General features: G+C 43.7%; 1 protein-coding gene across 1 annotated transcript; it reads left to right on the top strand.

Moving 5' to 3' along the window:
- The first annotated feature begins 523 nt into the window (after positions 1–523).
- Positions 524–3,052, top strand: LOC125508270 (zinc finger CCCH domain-containing protein 67-like). The gene has a single exon (XM_048672918.1). The coding sequence runs from the start codon at positions 634–636 to the stop codon at positions 2,485–2,487; it is 1,854 nt and encodes a 617-aa protein (XP_048528875.1). The 5' UTR covers positions 524–633; the 3' UTR covers positions 2,488–3,052.
- Positions 3,053–20,680: the final 17,628 nt, after the last annotated feature.

The raw sequence follows: 20,680 nt of genomic DNA, 5'->3' as shown, positions 1-20,680 counted from the left end.
ACTCATAGTTGAATCATCTATAACAAAAAGAATATATATCTAAGTAATTATCGTAATTATATGCAATTTCATTGGCTATGTAAATACGTTAATGCAAAAATTGATGGTCAAAATTGTGCTTTGGAATCTTGCTTGCGTAGATCGTGTTTGCAGAGTACAGTTTTTGACCAATCTAAAGGAAGCATGTGTAAATACCGTCTACACTTTTCTAAGATAAAGAAGGAGAATGTGCTTTTTCTAATAGGGTGAATCTTCAATGTGAGCACCTCCACTCAAACTATTCAGCACCTTTTTTCTCTGCCCTATATAATTGATTTCGTGTAACCTCCTCCACCCAAATTCCTACAGCACCATCGCCAGTAAAAGCTAAAAGCTACGAATCCATTGCATCTCAATTCAATTTATTTTCCTTTTTGAAGAATCCATTGCATCTCAACCAAAAATTCACCGTGTCCCGAGGAGCAAGGCTGTGAAAACGACATTTTTTGCCCATGGAGCATAGCAAATACCAAAACCCAACCCCAACCAAAACCTAGCTTTGTCCAAAAACCCAAAGTCCCCCTCCCTTTCCCCTCCCCCTCCCCGCTTTCCACCATTTCGTCGAACACCTTCTCCGATCGCGCGCCGCCGCCCATGGGGGAGGCCTCCGAGTATGACGGGGTGGATGTGGCGGCTGTATCGGCGAGGTTGCTGGAGCTGGTGGCCGACGACGATGTGACGGCGCTCGTCGACCTCCTCGCCGCGCACCCGCTCCTCGCGGATGAGCCGGCGCCGTGGTACTCTCCGGCGCGGGGCGCGGAGCCCATGACGCCGCTCATGGTCGCCGCCGCGTACGGGTCCGTGGCTTGCCTCGACGCCCTCCTCTCGCCGCCCCACCTCGCCGACCCCAACCGCTCCTCCGCCTCCTCGCTCTCCACCCCGCTCCACCTCGCCGCCGCGGGCGGCGCTCCATCCGCACCCACCACCGTTTCCCGCCTCCTCGCCTCCGGCGCCGACCCTACCCTCCTTGACCATCTCCACCGCCGGCCGTCAGACCTCGTCGCGCTGCCGCCCAACTCGTTGCCCCTCAAGAACCACATCCTCTCACTCCTTGGCGCCCGGAAGGAGTGGCCACCGGACCCCTCACTCCCGGACATCAAGAACGGCGCATACGCTTCCGACGACTTCCGCATGTATTCCTTCAAGGTCCGCGCGTGCTCCAGGGCCTACTCCCACGACTGGACGGAGTGCCCCTTCGTCCACCCAGGGGAGAACGCTCGGCGGAGGGATCCGAGGAAGTACCACTACAGCTGCGTGCCGTGCCCGGAGTTCAAGAAGGGCGCCGGGTGCAGGAGAGGGGACATGTGCGAGTATGCGCACGGGGTGTTCGAGAGCTGGCTCCACCCGGCGCAGTACCGGACGCGCCTCTGCAAGGACGGCGTCGGCTGCGCGCGCCGCGTCTGCTTCTTCGCTCACACGCCGGAGGAGCTCCGGCCGCTGTACGTGTCCACAGGCTCGGCCGTGCCGTCGCCCCGCGGGGCGATGGAGATGGCGGCCATGGGGATGGGGCTGTCATCTCCGGGATCTTCGTTCACGCCACCGCTGTCGCCGTCCGGTGGAGGGAGTGGCATGGCGTGGCCGCAGCCTAACCTGCCGGCGCTGTGCCTCCCCGGGAGCGCAGGGAACTTGCACCTGAGCCGACTGCGCACCTCGCTGAGCGCGAGGGCTATGGCGGTCGACGAGCTTCTGGCCTCGGGGGACTATGACAATCACCTTGGATCGCCTGCCTCTGTGCGGTCGGCGAGGGGGAAGGCGCTTGTGCCGTCAAATCTGGATGAACTGTTCTCGGCGGAGATGGCGGCCTCCCACTCGCCGCGGTACGGCGACCAGGGCGGCGCTGCGTTCTCGCCGACGCACAAGGCCGCCTTCCTGAACCAGTTCCAGCAGCATCAGAGCTTGCTCTCGCCACGGGCTGCGGCCACCCCAGAGCCTGTCTCCCCAATGAGCTCCCGGCTGCTCGCTGCGTTGGCGCAGCGGGAGAAGATGCAGCAGCAGACACTGCGAAGCATGAGCTCAAGAGACCTGGGTTCCAGCGCCCCGCTCCTGGTCGGCTCACCGGTGGTGGGCTCTAGCTGGTCCAAATGGGGCCTCCCCTCGGGCACCCCAGACTGGGGTGCCGACAACGACGAGCTTGGCCGTCTCAAGCGGTCGTCCTCGTTTGATCTCCGGTCTGGGGCCAACACCGATGAGCCTGACCTCTCATGGGTCAATACCTTAGTAAAGGAGCCCACGCCGGAGAAATCATCAACCAACGGGACCATGGCAACAGAGTCTATTGGCATCTTGGGCCGATCAGCAAGCCACCACGGGAGCATTGCCGGTGATGACAGTGCCATCTTGGGTGGATCAGCGAACCACCGTGAGGGCATCGACGGTGAGGAGGACGCCGCCACTGGTGTCATTGGTGGCTGGCTCGAACAGCTCCAGCTCGATGAGATGGTAGTTTAGGACAACCAAACACACAGATGAAGAGAGATGACAATTTTTTGGCTGTGCTTCAACCGGCTGCTACTGCCTACTGCTGCTAAGTTACCAGCCTCAGGACATCACGCTAGCAAGTACTGGTGCCACATTCTTTTGGGGTTGTTTGGTGTAGAAGGTGAGGAGATTTCTACCATTTGGAGCTTGGCCACAGGTGAAGCAAATGGAGGAAATGGAGCCTAATCAACTGTATCAAAGTTGCCAGCTTTGCCTAGGTGAGGCATTTCTCCTTATATTTCTACTTTGGTGCCCCCTTTCTCGTTGATCTTTATAAAGGTGACTTCCTCACTATGAGGATTGTGAATTACTCTTATGGTACTATCTTATCTGTTGCCCCCTTATCCTTTGGTTGTGTTGTGAACCAAGGACTAGGGAGGGGAGAAGGATATTACATCAAATTGTTGCTCCATGACTCGACTCATGGTTGTTGTAATAACATATTGTTGTTGTACTTGAGATTCATGAACCATGATTGATGTAAAGTTCCCACTTGCTATTCCAAAATTAAGCTCCGTCCTTCAAGATTAAGTTCTGCTACTGCTTGATTTTTCTTCACAGTGAACTGTCTAAATGCAGATTACATTATAGCATCACACAGCATTACATCTATGTGGAGTAATCGTTGTTCATCTGTTGTTGCTGGTTCCAAATGCCGGAATTATTTTCTTCATTCCTGCAGGGAATTAAACCTTTCCGGGCGGGGAAAAAGAATCCGAGGTCGGCAGGGGCATTGACAAAGATTGTGCTTGGAATTTGGACGGATCCCTTCTCTTTCTCCTGGAGGCATTGAAAAGGATTGGATGGTTAACATCATAGTACACATCGACCACTGCGAAGTTCATTTCTGATGCGCTATCAATGAGTCCTCGTCTGCCCTGACCGATGCATCTTTCTTGTCATAATAAAACAACTGGCACGGACGGTGGCTCGGTATGGTCGCCTCACGCCTTGGCTCACCCGCTGTGCTGACATGTACTGTGTGACCTGGGATACAAAATTGGGCTGCATTATCCTGGCATGCATAATTTACCTACGAAGGTCTTGCACTGGAGACAAGAGCTGCTGTCTCGGGCCTACCAACATGACCTGCAAAACGTGGGTGCGCCAATATGAACAATTACTGTGTTAGGAGTTGCTTTATATATAAGAAATAGGGTGGAAGCCTGTTTCAAGAGGAGTATGATAAAAACTTTTTGTTTTCTTGAAGTTTCAAGTGATTCCAAACTAGCTCAGGTCACAAATGTATGTCGGGTTTTTCCCCGGGGAAAAATATCCTAACAGCCTAATCTAGTAACACAGACTTGTACTTCCTCTGTTAAAATATATAAGAGCATTTAGGTCACTAAAGTAGTGATCTAAATGCTCTTATATTTCTTTGTGGAGGGAGTACTACCTTGGACATGCATGGTATGAGGATAATATTCTCTTATAGTCTAATTATCGCTGAATTCTTTGTTTCAGAACAAAATAGAGAGAACACATGAATATAAGTAAAGTGCGAATATTTAACACTAGTATATGTTGCTGATTATTCACTGTAACTAACAGGAGAATGGCATGTTTGAAGGGAAGTTCATCGCCGATTTACAATATATTATTTTTCTTTAGCAGCTATGGCACAAAGCACATGGATTAAAATTTAATTTCTGTTTTCGGATAGTTTATGTTAAATATTCGATCCTTCTGAGAGTACAATGATGTAAGATCTCTTTTTTAATGAGTTGTTTGGTGCATGATGAAATGTTAGTTAGAAAAGTGCTAAAATTTCCACAAAAATATGCCACACCTGCCAGTACTCTTGGCTATTGGGCCATTGACTCTACAAATTTAACTCGAAAATGTCAAACAATAGAAAGAATCAGTCTAACAAGTTAATAACTTGGATATGTTACAACATTTTTCTCAAAAAATAAGTATACAATTATAAAAAAAAACTCCGAGAAAGTATTCCTTGGATGATATTAGTTGAGGAACCTATTCTGTATTATGCATTCGAATCGACCAAATGCTACTTTGCTTTTCAATTTTATAAATGTGGTTTGGTAACCCAATGACACAGATCATGGACCCACTAGAATATTATAGTCAAAAATCAATACAGATAAACCACTCAACCAATAGTCGGTGAGGATCTAACCATAGTTTTTTTTTTGCTGAACTTAGGATCTAACCATAGTTAGCGGAAAGAGAGACAAGGTGGTATATGTGTAATAAAAAATAACTATACCATATGTGTTGGTGAAATTGCTAATCATGATTAATTTTCTGTCAGCATCATCTAGTGTAGCATTCACATCTTGCTGTTTGTCATCTTACTTCCGGCAGACCGGTTTTCTTGGAGAAGAAAAGGACGTGAAGTATCATATGTGTCATGGGTTACAAGTCATCTTTTTTGACATTTGTTAGCTTGGTGTGGAATGCTTTTTGACGAGTTGGGTCCTTTCGGTTTGGGGTTTTGTGGCTGTGGAATTGTCGGCAACACGTGGATTTTATATCAATTCTTTGTTTGAGGATCACATGAGCTCCTCTATAAGGTTTCTTATAACAAAAAAAAACAGTCTAGAGAGCTCGCGAAGAGCATACTCGTAGTGGAGGAGTGATAACTGTTGAGTATCGTGATTAGTTAGGAAATACGAGATAGATTAGAATTTGTTCTGACTTGTCTTGTACTTCAAGTTGATCATGTAATCTTATATATATGCCCACGAGGCTCAAGCGATACATCATCGATTTCACCAATCTCCCTCTCTAGTCCCTGTTACAATAATTCACAAGGGTAGGAGGTCAGTTGTAGCCTTTTCAATAAGTAAAAGTGCCGAACTCAGCGATGAGCTGAAGGTAGAATTAATATTTTCTCAAAATTCTATCGACCATTGATACAACTCTACGTACACCGATAGTTTGCTTTATCTAAAAATAAGAAATAAACTACTTTGTAGGTGTAATGTGATTGGTTTGCAAGATAATAAGAACTTGTAAATAAAAATTAATCGCTGATTTGTAGAAAAACAATAAAGAAAAAATTGTCTCAAGGCAATTGAATATGAAACGAAGTGATAGTTATCATACTTATGCGGGAGAGGCATGTAACACCCCCTAGTGATGTCATGTCATCAAGATTAACTAAGCCAAATTGCCACTTTATAAAGCCAAATTCAAATTTAAAATAAAGTCGAATAAAATATTTCTTCAAACAGTAAAAAATATTCAAATATTGCAAATAATCACTGAGTAGTTGTTAGGAAGAAACCAACATTTTTATAAAGTAGTTAAATACCTTAACCTAATTAAAACAGGGCCAAAAAAAGTAATTTAAAATGCTTATCTAATTATGTAAAATTCAAACTTTTTCAAATGTCTCCAAAACCATTTATGGCAGTGCCTAAATTTTCATTTTAATTTTGGGCCAAATCTCATAATTAATAAAAGTCATTTGCTATTAAATTTAAATGCAAAATATAAAAAAAGAAGAAGAAGAAAAAGAACCTGAACTCACTGTACACTTGAAGCCTATTGCTATAGTACTGGCCCAACCCACCTAGGCCTCCTCCTACCTCCTGCTACAGTAGCGGGGAGGGCGTGGCGCGCATCATGCCACCATGGCCACGTGCTGGGCTTCCCACGGCCCTCCCTGGGGTCAAGATGTCGCCCTCGATCCCCGTGCAACAAACCCTAGATCCCCATAACGCCCCTTTCCTCTTGTTTCCATTCTGGAAGGAGAGCCGACGCCACTGTCACCGCGCACGTCGTCGATCTCACGGCCACCAGGTTCCCCGTCACAAAGGAGCAGGTCCAGGAGCCCCGCGGACTCGTCCTCGTCACCTACACATGCTAGATCGGAGCCGGGGATCAACACCGCCGTCGCTCGCGTCGTTCCCCTCCGGCGCATCCGCCTCGGCCGCCACATCGACCCGCTGCGTCGACACCTCCCCGACCCCTCGAGCTCTCACGTGTTCTCCCCGGTGAGCCCTCTGTCGATCCCATCCTAACCCGCTTCGAATCCAGCGCCATAGCACCGCCCCCATGCTACGGACACCGCCCTCACCACGCCCGTGGCCGCGCTCACCGCGTGCCTCTGGCAGCTCTTGGCTGTGCCCTCACGCGCACGCCCCCGCTTGCCTGCTGCTTCTCGCCCGCATGTCGCACCCACGGAGCGCCCGCCACCCTCCCGCGCTCGCAGCTGCACGCTGTCGTCGCCGCTGCCTACTGTCTGTTGCGCTGCTGCGACCCACGCCTTGACCGCACTCGCTCCCCTGGCCGCACCTCTACCCCGCGTCGACTGTCGCCCGTACACGCTCGCTGGCCCGCGCTCACCCGTGCACCTCCTCTTGGCCACTGCCATGCTCGCCTCCTGGCTGGCCATGGTGTAGCGACCCAATCCGAAAATGGTCTGTGTATCCGTACCATCCCAAGATCATGCTGGCACACACAATACATTGATGAAAATTTCAAAGTTCCATAACATCTGATTTATTACACAATTCTCATATAGTCTTTATTACATCATAATAAATTCGGCCGAAGGCCAACTCATAATAAAAACTAAATGCGGAAGCGTAGACGATAAGCGAGTCCATCTGACTCCATAGGGAAATCACCGAGTGCAGATCATAGCCTCACTCCTGGTCGAAAAAATCCTCTACAACATAAGACGTTGCAGCCGTGTAGGTTAGCATTATGAAATATGCTGGCAAGTCATAGAGAGAGAACAATAATATAATACTAACACAATATGCAATTTGGCTGTGGGGCTCTAAGTTTATGTTTTTGCGAAAAGCCAATTTTTTCCTACAACAAAAGGAATTTCTTGCAATTACTACAAAATATTGGTGGTTATTGAGATGGTTCCGCCAACCAGTGCCTCATACCCAAAATCATTATAACGTGACAATTAATTAATTATGTTCGGTGTTGACATTTTTGAATAACTCCAATTGCAGAGGCTCAGTTGTCCGTTATCGGAGACACGTCTAATCGATTAGATTTCCACTCTATAGAGTCTTGTGCACTCTACTCGCAAAAATCGTTTCCTCCTTTATGTCCTCGCACTGCCTGGTGTTTGAAGACGGGATGAACGAAGTAGGGTCTTCCATAGAGTTTCTCTGGGCCACTGCCGGTGCCCATCCATTTCCTACCGTTCTTCTACATCTGCTGGCACCGTCCGCCCAGAGTCACGCCTAGGGTCAACCAAGTTAGAGCCCATAATGGCTTGTGGCTACACAGGTAAGCTTTCGGTCAAGGTGTATCCATCCGTCTCTTTGTGGCTGGGTGAATCTTTTCGGAAGATGTCATGGCACTTCTCCATGCATCCCTGGGTCAACCACTGGGTGCTCCAGGGTACCCGTCCATCCGTCCTCCACCCACTAGTGAATTTGAAGTTCGTCTTGAGCATCTTGAAATCTTGAGGTTGTCTTCATCTTGACTCTCACATCTCCCATATGAATCACTCAACCAACCCCGTCTACGAGCATAGCATGATAAATTACAGCGCCCTGGACAAATGGTAACATAGGGATTTTAGGTCAACCTATCACATGATACTACTCAAGACTTGATTCAATTTCTCCTACTTCATGCATGGTGGGGAGGAAATACTACCAATGCAATAAAACATAGGTAGTAAAACTCATGGTTAAAGACTTGTCTTGCTGGCGATTTTCGAAAGCTAGCGACTCATAGTAACAAGCCTCGCACTCCGGGTACTCTATCGAAACAAACAAAGCATAATACGCATACCATCATACAATATAACAACATAACAACAAGTAAAATTAATAATCACACAATCATCGAATCACACAAAAGAAAACCAAGGAAAGCAATAAACTCAAAGCAAAGTTTTTTACTACAAGTAGAACAAGCTATAAAATAGTTTTCTACTGCTAAAATTTTCTTTAACAGAACAAAAATAAGGTTTTTATTAAATAATAGAAAATAAAACAACAAATAATTTATGCAAAAAGAATTACTTTAAAACCTTTTATGAAACTCGTATTATGCCTAAAACAATTTTCCTAGTAAAACAAAAAGAAAACAAGCTACTAAAACATTTTTTTGCAATAAATAAATTTGCTACTGTTAATCTATAGAACTAATCTGAACATATCAAAAAGAACAAAAAGAAAAATAATTTTAAAAAAATTTAAAATAAAAGAAATAACAACAAAGGTACAATAATGTTTTCATGATAAACTAATTTTAATTAATTCTTAAAGTTACCAAACTAAACCTACTCATAGACAAAGTCCTAAGAAAACAGTAGCAAAAAGAAACGCTAAAAAAATTAATCCTAGCTCAAGAAATTGCATCTAAATGAAGTTTCTAAAAAATTCAAACATACACATAATTGATATCTACAGAAACTTTAAGAAATTTCCAAACTGGAGCAAAAGGATTCAAAATAAAATATTAAATATCCTAGGAGAAAAAGATTTTACAAGATTGAAACTTTTCTGTTTCAAAAACAGAAACAACAATACAAAAAGGCCGCTATTGGGCCTAGGGGGTGCGATATGTAACTATCAAGCACTCAGGCAAAACTTAACGAAACCGCACGGCTAAAATAAACCGATCTATTAACCCTTAGATCTAAACCGTGAAAATCGTAAACTGTACAGGGAAAGAAACCAATCTAATAAAAAAAACCGAAGCGTTACACTAATCTAATCTACGCCCTGGATGAGAGATCCAATGGTGGAGGGGGAGGGGCGGTCTTACAATGGGTCAACGGCGAACAGAGGACAGCGACAACGGTCGGCGTCGAGCGGAGCGGCGACTATGGCGGTCGGGGATGTCGACGAAGCGGCTGGGCGGATGCGGTGGAGCGAGGCAGAGACGGTGGTGACATCGGCGACGGTCGGGGACGATGGAGATGAGCGGAACAAGCTCGTTAATGCTCCTGTGTCTGGCGCGCTCCGACGAGAGAGTGAGAGCTCCGGCTCGTCGTTGTGGGGCAAAGAAGAATGCAATAGCTTCTCAAACTAATGCAGGGAACCGAAGGTCAGAAAGAAGAGCCTTGGGATGACCTACCGACATCGCAAACGACGTCACTGATCAGCGGCGGCGGAGAGATTAGAGTGGCAAGCGCGTGGACTACGACGGGTGTTGGGGTAGGGTTTTAAGGGGGTTCAAGGGAGGAGGGGTAGGGTTTTTATAGGGCAAGGTTCTTGGGGAAGGGGGCGACTCGGGATTGAATCCGCGAAGAAATCAGAGGAGGCGGCGTTCTGGCGTGCTCCGGCTCGGCATAGCGTGGGCGAGGGGTTAGGGATAGGTGCGGGACCGGGGTGTCAGCGAGAGAAGGGAGGGAGAGAGCGAGCGACCGAGGGGAACAAGGTTCGGGTGCGGGCGCGCTGGGGCAGGCCGGCTCGAGGCATTGGTGGACTGCGGCGCTGCTGGGTGGGTTGGCCTGTCCGCCCGCTGAGGTTTCTTTTTTAATAAGATAGAGAATAAAAATAAATTATAGTTTTATATAGGACATATATATCAAAATGATCGGAAAAATAAACCTTATAAGATGAACTATTATTTAGAGGCATAATAAAAACTTTATAAAAATATTTTTTTTGAAAATTCCAAATAAAGCCAATTTGAATTCAAAACTTTTTGGGCATTGTTTTCATTTGGCATTTTTGGAGTGTCATGTTAGCTCCACTCATACTTATGCAAAGTATTTGTCTGAGATTTTTGAAATAAATTTCAAATGCCAGTTTGAATTCAAAGTCAAATAAAACTCAAATGCCTCTAAATTTCTCCAAATGCCACTCAATTCAAATAAAATGCATAGATTCTTAGCTAATAATTGTGAAACATTCCAAATTGAACACTTTGGATGTGACAAACCTACCCACCTTAAGATGAATCTCGCCCTCGAGATTCTGGTTGGCTAGCAAATAGGTGCGGGTGGTCTCGACGGCGATCTTCTTCTCGCTCCCAGGTGGCTGCCTCCTAGGAGTGGTGGCTCCATAGAAACTTGCAGAACTTGATGATCTTGCTGCGGGTAACTCTATTCGCAGTCTCGAGAATTCTAACGGGGTTCTCCTCATAAGTGAAATCATTGTCAAGATCTATGGCCTCTAGGGGCACTATGTCTCTCAAAGGAATGTCAGCCATCTCAACATGGCATTTCTTTAGCTAGGAAACGTGAAAGAAATCGTGATTTCCGGACAATCCATCCGGCAATTCCAACTTGTATGCAACTTTTCCTCTGTGCTCAAGGACTTTGTATGGTCCTATGAACCTGGATGCTAACTTTCAATTTACATCGAACCTCTTGATTCCTCGAAGTGGGGACACACGGAGATATGCCCGTACTACCTCTTGAGCATTGCGTTGGTTTTTTCCCTTGAAGAGGAAAGGGTGATGCAGCAAAGTAGCGTAAGTATTTCCCTCAGTTTTTGAGAACCAAGGTATCAATCCAGTAGGAGGCCACGCACGAGTCCCTCGCACCTACACAAACAAATAAAATCCTCGCAACCAACACATAAAGGGGTTGTCAATCCCTTCACGGTCACTTACGAAAGTGAGATCTGATAGATATGATAAGATAATATTTATGGTATTTTTATGATAAAGATGCAAAGTAAATAAAGCTAAATAAAAAAGGCACCAGAAATAGCTTGTTGACGGGATATTAATATGATGGAAAATAGACCCAGGGCCATAGGTTTCACTAGTGGCTTCTCTCGATAGCATAAGTATTACGGTGGGTAAACAAATTACTGTTGAGCAATTGATAGAATTGAGCATAGTTATGAGAATATCTAGGTATGATCATGTATATAGGCATCACGTCCTAGAAAAGTAGACCGACTCCTGCCTGCATCTACTACTATTACTCCACACATCGACTGCTATCCAGCATGCATCTAGAGTATTAAGTTCAAAAGAACAGAGTAACGCTTTAAGTAAGATGACATGATGTAGAGGGATAAACTCATGCAATATGATATAAACCCCATCTTGTTATCCTTGATGGCAACAATACAATACGTGCCTTGCTACCCCTACTGTCACTGGGAAAGGACACCGCAAGATTGAACCCAAAGCTAAGCACTCCTCCCATTGCAAGAAAGATCAATCTAGTAGGCCAAACCAAATTGATAATTCGAAGAGACTTGCAAAGATAACCAATCATACATAAAAGAATTCAGAGAAGATTCAAATATTGTTCATAGATAAACTTGATCATAAACCCACAATTCATCGGTCTCGACAAACACACCGCAAAAGAAGATTACATCGAATAGATCTCCACGAGAATCATGGAGAACTTTGTATTGAGATCCAAAGAAGAGAAGAAGCCATCTAGCTAATAACTATGGACCCGAAGGTCTGAGGTAAACTACTCACACATCATCGGAGAGGCTATAGTGTTGATGTAGAAGCCCTCCATGATCGATGCCCCCTCCGGCGGAGCTCCGGGAAAGGCCCCAAGATGGGATCTCACGGGTACAGAAGGTTGCGGCGGTGGAATTAGGTTTTTGGCTCCGTCTCTGGTAGTTTGGGGGTACGTAGGTATATATAGGAGGAAGAAGTACGTCGGTGGAGCAACGTGGGCCCCACGAGGGTGGAGGGCGCGCCGGGGGGGGGGGTAGGCGCGCCCCCTACCTCGTGCCTTCCTGGTTGATGTCTTGACGCAGGGTCCAAGTCCTTTGGATCATGTTCATTCCGAAAATTACGTTCCCGAAGATTTCATTCCGTTTGGACTCCGTTTGATATTCTTTTTTCGCGAAACTCTGAAATAGGCAAAACCCAGCAATTCTGGGCTGGGCCTCTGGTTAATAGGTTAGTCCCAAAAATAATATAGAAGTGTATAATAAAGCCCAATAATGTCCAAAACAGAATATAATATAGCATGGAACAATCAAAAATTATAGATACGTTGGAGACGTATCAAGCATCCCCAAGCTTAATTCCTGCTCGTCCTCTAGTAGGTAAATGATAAAAACAGAATTTTTGATGTGGAATGCTACTTGGCATAATTTCAATGTAATTCCCTTAACTGTGGTATGAATATTCAGATCTGAAAGATTCAAGACAAAAGTTTAATATTGACATAAAAATAATAATACTTCAAGCATACTAACTAAGAAATTATGTTTTCTCAAAATAACATGGCCAAAGAAAGTTATCCCTACAAAATCATATAGTCTGGCTATGCTCTATCTTCACCACACAAAGTATTTAAATCATGCACAACCCCGATGACAAGCCAAGCAATTGTTTCATACTTTTGGTGTTCTCAAACTTTTTGAATCTTCACGCAATACATGAGCGTGAGCCATGGACATAGCACTATATGTGGAATAGAATGGTGGTTGTGGAGAAGACAAAAAAGGAGAAGATAGTCTCACATCAACTAGGCGTATCAACGGGCTATGGAGATACCCATTAATAGATATTAATGTGAGTGAGTAGGGATTGCCATGCAACAGATGCACTAGAACTACAAGTATATGAAAGCTCAACAAAAGGAACTAAGTGGGTGTGCATCCAACTCGCTTGCTCACGAAGACCTAGGGCATTTTGAGGAAGCCCATCATTGAAATATACAAGCCAAGTTCTATAATGAAAAATTCCCACTAGTATATGAAAGTGATATCATAGGAGACTCTCTATCATGAAGATCATGGTGCTACTTTGAAGCACAAGTGTGGTAAAAGGATAGTAGCATTGTCCCTTCTATCTTTTTCTCTCATTTTTTTCTTTAGGTCTTTTCTCTTTTTTATGGCCTCTTTTTTTTATTTAGTCCAGAGTCTCATCCCGACTTGTGGGGGAATCATAGTCTCCATCATCCTTTCCTCACTTGGGACAATGCTCTAAAAATGATGATCATCACACTTTTATTTACTTACAACTCAACAATTACAACTCAATACTTAGAACAAAATATGACTCTATGTGAATGCCTCCGGCGGTGTACCGGGATATGCAATGAATCAAGAGTGACATGTATGAAAGAATTATGAACGGTGGCTTTGCCACAAATACAATGTCAACCACATGATCATGCAAAGAAATATGACAAGGATGGAGCGTGTCATAGTAAACGAAACGGTGGAAAGTTGCATGGAAATATATCTCGGAATGGCTATGGAAATGCCATTATAGGTAGGTATGGTGGCTGTTTTGAGGAAGGTATATGGTGGGTGTATGATATCGGCGAAAAGTGTGTGGTATTAGAGAGGCTAGCAATGGTGGAAGGGTGAGAGTGTGTATAATCCATGGACTCAACATTAGTCATAAAGAACTCACATACTTATTGCAAAAATCTATTAGTTATCGAAACAAAGTATTACATGCATGCTCCTAGGTGGATAGACTGGTAGGAAAAGACCATCGCCGTCCCCGACCGCCACTCATAAGGAAGACAATCAATAAATAAATCATGCTCCGACTTCATCACATAACGGTTCACCATACGTGCATGCTACGGGAATCACAAACTTCAACACAAGTATTTCTCAAATTCACAACTACTCAACTAGCATGACTCTAATATCACCATCTCCATATCTCAAAACAATTATCAAGTATCAAACTTCTCATAATATTCAATGCACTCATAAGATTTTTTTTACTAATCTTGAATGCCTATCATAATTAAAGCAAATTACCACGCTGTTTTGTAGGACTCTCAAAATAATCTAAGTGAAGCATGAGAGAACAATAGTTTCTATAAAACAAATCCACCACCGTGCTCTAAAAGATATAAGTGAAGTACTAGAGCAAAAACTATATAACTCAAAAGATATAAGTGAAGCACATAGAGTATTCTAATAATTTTCAAATTATGTGAGTCTCTCTCAAAAGGTGTGTACAGAAAGGATTATTGTGGTAAACTAAAAAGCAAAGACTCAAATAATACAAGACGCTCCAAGCAAAACACATATCATGTGGTGAATAAAAATATAGCTCCAAGTAAAGTTACCGATAGACGAAGACGAAAGAGGGGATGCCTTACAGGGCATCCCCAAGCTTAGGATTTTGGGTGTCCATGAATTTTACCTTGGGGTGCCATGGGAATCCCCAAGTTTAGGCTCTTGCCACTCCTTGTTCCATAATCCATCAAAACTTAACCCAAAACTTGAAAACTTCATAACACAAAACTCAAAATAGAAAATCTCGTGAGCTCCGTTAGCGAAAGAAAACAAAACACCACTTCAAGGTACTGTAATAAACTCATTCTTTATTTATATTGGTGTTAAACCTACTGTATTCCAACTTCTCTATGGTTTATAAACTATTTTACTAGCCATAGATTCATCAAAATAAGCAAACAACACACGAAAAACAGAATCTGTCAAAAACAGAACAGTCTGTAGTAATCTGTAGCTAACGCAAGTTCTGGAACCCCAAAAATTCTAAAATAAATTTCTGAATGTGAGTAATTTATCTATTAATTATCTGCAAAAATGGCAGCAATTCTCGTGAGCGCTAAAGTTTCTGTTTTTTACAGCAAGATCAAAAAGACTTTCCCCAAGTCTTCCGAACGGTTCTACTTGGCACAAACACCAATTTAACACAAAAAACACAAACAAAACAGAGGCTAGATAAATTATTTATTACTAAATAGTAGCAAAAATCAAGTAATAAAAATAAAATTGGGTTGCCTCCCAACAAGCGCTATCGTTTAACGCCCTTAGGTAGGCATAATAGCAAGGATAGATCTAGGTATTGCCATCTTTGGTTGGCATTTCTTTAATGAGAAATCTATCACCCTTTGGAGTTTCTTTATTTTTATTAATTATCAAACTTATAGGCACAAAATTGAAAAATTCATTTGTAGCAAATGGTTCCTTAATGATAGCAAAAATATTGGGATGCATACTTATAGATTTGAGATCCGCAGTTTCCTTGCTAGAGGATTCACCCTTATTTTTAGGAACATACATAAGCTTGGCAATTTTAGTTGGAGGACTTGGAGTATTCTTTACGGAAGAAAAAGAAGTTCCCAAGTTAGTAATGATACCCTCAAGTTTACCGATTCTAGTGGAATCCTGATTTATTCTTTCATTAACTATGGGTTCCTTCTCCTTAATATTTTTCAAAGTGACTCCTACTTTAGATCCATATTGGGTAATTTGGTTGTGGATCTTTTTATACAAATTTTCAATTAACTTTATGGTAGCAACTTTATTTTCAATAATTTCAAGTCTTTGCATTACATGCTCCAAAGTTAACATAGTTCCATTAACCAAAAGAGGGGGTGAGCCAAACAAATCTATCATAGCATTATAAGAATCAAAAGTATGGCTACCCAAGAAATTCCCTCCGGTAATGGTATCAAGGATATATCTATACCAAGGTGTAACATCCCAAATTTTCAATTTGGAATGTTTTACAATTATTAGTTAAGCATCTATGCATTTTGTTTGAATTGAGTGGCATTTGGAAATTTTCAGAGGCTTTTGAATTTTTATTGAATTTGGATTCAACTTGGCATTTAAAAATCTACCTCAATATCCCTGAAAAATACTTGAGAAAAAGTATGAGAGGAGCTAACATGACACTCCAAAAATGTCAGAAGAAAATATTGCCAAAAGGTTTGAATTCAAATTTGAATTTTATTTGGAGTTTGCAGAATTTTTTTTAGTTTCTGTTTTGCCTCTATAAAAATGTCCACGCTATAGGATTAATTCCCCTGAGAATTTTGATATATATATGTCCTATATAAAAATATTATAGATTTCACATATTTTATTTTTTTCTCTCTCTGCCTTAATTCAAAAAAAGGGGAAAAGGCCCAGGCGCGAGCCAGGCCAACCGGCCCAGCCGACGCCCAGGCCAACCGGCCCAGCAGCGCTGAGCAGCAGCCCACCAGCAACCGAGCCGGCCTGCCCCAGCGCGGCGCACGCCCGAACCCCTCTCCCCTCGGTCGCCCGCTCGCCCCCTTCTCTCTTTGTCCCACTGACCCGCGGGGCCCGCCCTATCCCTAACCCCTCGCCCACGATACGCCGCGCCGGAGCACGCGCAGAGCGCGCCCGACACCGCGATCCTCTCGGGATCGTGATCTCGAGTCGCCCCCTGCTCCTCGAAGGTGCCCTATAAATACCCCTCGGCCTCCTCTGTCGATCCCCCTAAAAACCCTACTCCAAAACCCACCACAGCCACCGCCGTCGCCAAACGCATCTTGCCGCCGCCGCCTCGGTTCGCTGCCACACCCGACGCCGGTGAGCCCTCTCTGCCCCTCCCAGCACCTTCACCCGAACCTCCACTACCTTCCGCACCTCTTTGACACCTTTTCATCACCCAGGAAACCGCCGAAGCCGTCGCCCCTAAGCGCGACCGCCGCTCGTCGGAGCTGCAACTCACCAGGGAGCAGTCGACATCGCCCCAACCACCTCCGTCGTCCCCGAGCTCCCCTGACTCCATCCCCGACCTCCACTCGAGCTGCCGCACCCGCCCGACGACTCCGCCGCCGCCCCGGACCACCGGAGGACCCCCCGCCACCGTCGCCCGAGCCGCCGTCGTTCATTGTCGCCGCTGTAAGCCACCGGACCCCCTCCACCGTTCGATCTGCAAGGCACGGCTTAGATTAGAGTAGCGAAGGGTTAGGTTATTTTTATTAGACCGGTTTTAGTTCACGGTTTGTTTCCGGTTTATTTACCTGCTTTAGTTAGATCGAACCAGTCGGTTTTCTATTATTAAGCGCGTGCACGGTTTAGTCTATTTATCGCCCGAGCGCTATTTAGTTTCCGATCGCTCACCTCTCGGCCCATTAGCGCGTTAGCTTTGTTTAGTTTTATTTTAGTTTCTGTTTTTAAAACAGAATAGTTCCAGTCTTGAAAAATCTATATCTTTTAAGTTATTTAATATTTTTAGTTGATTCTTTTTGCTCTAGTTTGCAAATTTCCTATAGTTGCTGTAGAAATTAGATTCGGCCATGTTTAGGTTTTTAAAAATTGTTTTATATTAGTTTTAGTCAGATTAGTTTTTCTGCTATAAATTGAGTTAGGATTATTTTTTTAGTGATTCTTTTTGTCACTGCTTTGTTTTGACTTTGTCTAGCAGTAGGAATTTATTTGGGCATTTTTAGTCTTTATTAAAAATAGTTTTTATGCGAAAACAAGGTTTTCTAGTTTATTTAGCTTGCTGTTAGTTTCTGCTGTTCTAGTTATTTTTAAATTTTATTTTTCCTATGTTATAATTTATTTTAGATTAGTTTCTGTAGTTACAGAGAGTGAACATTTATTTACAGCAAAATAAAAAGTTTTATTTTATTTTCTTAATAGTTTTGTTTTAGGTATAACAGGAGTTCTATAATAGATATTGGTTTGAATCTTTTTGCACCTAGTTTGTATGTTGTTTTCCTTTATGTTAGTTAGTAAAACCATTGTTTTGGATCTATAAAGAAAAGTTTTAGTAGGTTAAAACTATTTATTTGTTGTAGCTTGATGTGATGGAAACCTTGATTTTTGTTTTCCTCGAGTTTTCTTCGATTTTGGTTTGAGTGATTGTGTGTTTTCCTTCAGTTTGCCGGTATGTCATTAGTGCAATACTTATTTGTGCTATTGTTTGACTCGATAGAATTTCCGGAGTGCGAAGCTTGCTATCTCGAGTCACTAGCGTTTGAAGACCGTCAGCCAGGCAAGTTATTTGATCATGTTTTACAATACCTATGATTTTGTTGCATTAGAACTATTCCTCCCACCATGCATGCAGTAGGAGAATTTTAAGTTATGTTCTTGAGTAGTATCATGAGGTAGGATGAACCCAGTTACCCTTGTTACCATTGCCCGGGACGATGTAGTTTATTTTGCTATGCTCGTAGATGGGGTTGGTTGAGTGTTTCATAAGGGAGATGTGAGAGTCAAGATGATGACAAACCCATGACTTCAAGCTCAAGATGGACTTCAAATTCACTACTGGGTGGAGGACGGTTGACGGGCACCCTGGAGGAACCAGCGGATGGCCGGGATGCATGGAGGAGCGCCATGACATCTTGCGGAAAGCTTCACCCAGCCACGAAGAGACGGATGGATACTCTTTGACCGGAAGCTTACCTGTGCAGCCGCAAGCCATTATGGGCTCTGGCTGGGTTGACCCTAGGCGTGACTCTGGACGGACGGTGCCAGCAGATGTAGAAGAACGGTAGGACATGGATGGGTACCGGCAGTGCTCAGAGAAACTCTACGGAAGACCCTGTTTCGTTCATCCCGTCTTCAAACACCAGGCAGTGCGAGGACATAAAGGAGGGAATGATTCTTGCGGGTAAAGTGCACAAGACTCTGCAGAGTAACAACCTAATCGATTAGCCGTGTCCCCGGTTACGGATAAATGAGCCTCTGGAAATTGGAGCATATCAGAAATCTCAACACCGAACTAAATTAATTGAGGGGTTATTTAATAATTGGGAATGAGATATTGGTTGGCGGAACCATCTCAATAACAACCAACATTTTGTAGTAATTGCAAGCAAGTCCTTTGTTATAGGGAAAAAATTGGCTTTTTCGCAAAAACATAAAACTTAGAGCCCCACAGCCAAATTGCATATAGTGTTAGAAATTTTATTGTGGTTCTCTCTATGACTTGCTGGCATATTCAAAATGCTGACCTACACGGCTGCAACGTCTTATGTTGCAGAGGAGTTTTCCGACCAGGAGTGATGCTACGATCTACGCTTGGCGATTGCCCTATGGAGTCGGATGGACTCGCTATTCGTCTATGCTTCCGCAGCTTTATTTAGTTTATTTCTCATGAGTTGGCCTTCGGCCGAATTTATTCTATTGTAATAAATACTCGATATGAGAATCATGTAATAAATTCAGGTGTGATTGAACTTTGAATCTTTTCATCAATGTACTGTGTGTGCCAACATGATCTTGGGATGGTACAGCTACACAGAGACTTGACTGATTTTGGGTCGGGTCGTTACACAAGGAGTAGCGCCTACATAAAAATTGCGGAGAAGAATGGAAGTATATTGCTTCCTGGTAGATCTATTTTGAGCATTGCAAATTCTATACCAAGCATCTTTTAGATTTTCTCCTTCCCTTTGCTTAAAATTAAGAACTTCATTTTTGGGAGACAACGAAGAAGATAGGGGACTAGCCATAACGACAAGCAAGCGATCCAACACACAAGCAAACAAGAAACGGGCAAAAAGAGGCAAATAGGGAAAGAGAAGGAGGACGGAGAGAGAGGGCAAATAAAACGGTAAGGGTGAAGTGGGGGAGAGGAAAATGGAAAATAATGTAATGTGGGAGATAAGGGTTTGTGACGGGTACTTGGTATGTTGACTTTTGTGTAGACTCCCCGGCAACGGCGCCAGAAATCCTTCTTGCTACCTCTTGAGCACTGCGTTGGTTTTCCCTTGAAGAGGAAAGGGTGATGCAGCAAAGTAGCGGAAGTATTTCCCTCAGTTTTTGAGAACCAAGGTATCAATCCAGTAGGAGGCCACGCACGAGTCCCTCGCACCTACACAAACAAATAAAATCCTCGCAACCAATGCAATAAAGGGGTTGTCAATCCCTTCACGGTCACTTACGAAAGTGAGATATGATAGATATGATAAGATAATATTTTTGGTATTTTTATGATAAAGATGCAAAGTAAATAAAGCAAAATAAAAACGGCACTAGAAATAGCTTGTTGACGGGAGATTAATATGATGGAAAATAGACCCGAGGCCATAGGTTTCACTAGTGGCTTCTCTCGAGAGCATAAGTATTACGGTGGGTAAACAAATTACTGTTGAGCAATTGACAGAATTGAGCATAGTTATGAGAATATCTAGGTATGATCATGTATATAGGCATCACGTCCGAGACAAGTAGACCAACTCCTGCCTGCATCTACTAGTATTACTCCACACATCGACCGCTATCCAGCATGCATGTAGAGTATTAAGTTCAAAAGAACAGAGTAACGCTTTAAGTAAGATGACATGATGTAGAGGGATAAACTCATGCAATATGATATAAACCTCATCTTGTTATCCTCGATGGCAACAATACAATATGTGCCTTGCTGCCCCTACTGTCAATGGGAAAGGACACCGCAAGATTGAACCCAAAGCTAAGCACTTCTCCCATTGCAAGAAAGATGAATCTAGTAGGCCAAACCAAACTGATAATTCGAAGAGACTTGCAAAGTTAACCAATCATACATAAAAGAATTCAGAGAAGATTCAAATATTGTTCATAGATAAACTTGATCA

Source organism: Triticum urartu, chromosome 5, assembly GCF_003073215.2.
Source record: "Triticum urartu cultivar G1812 chromosome 5, Tu2.1, whole genome shotgun sequence".
NCBI lineage: Eukaryota > Viridiplantae > Streptophyta > Magnoliopsida > Poales > Poaceae > Triticum > Triticum urartu.
Note: the sequence above shows the minus strand (reverse complement) of the source record. Positions and strands in the feature narration are given on the sequence as shown.

Coding starts and splice junctions, on each gene's coding strand:
- LOC125508270 (XM_048672918.1), top strand. CDS start 634: ATGGGGGAGGCCTCCGAGTATGACGGGGTGGATGTGGCGGCTGTATCG.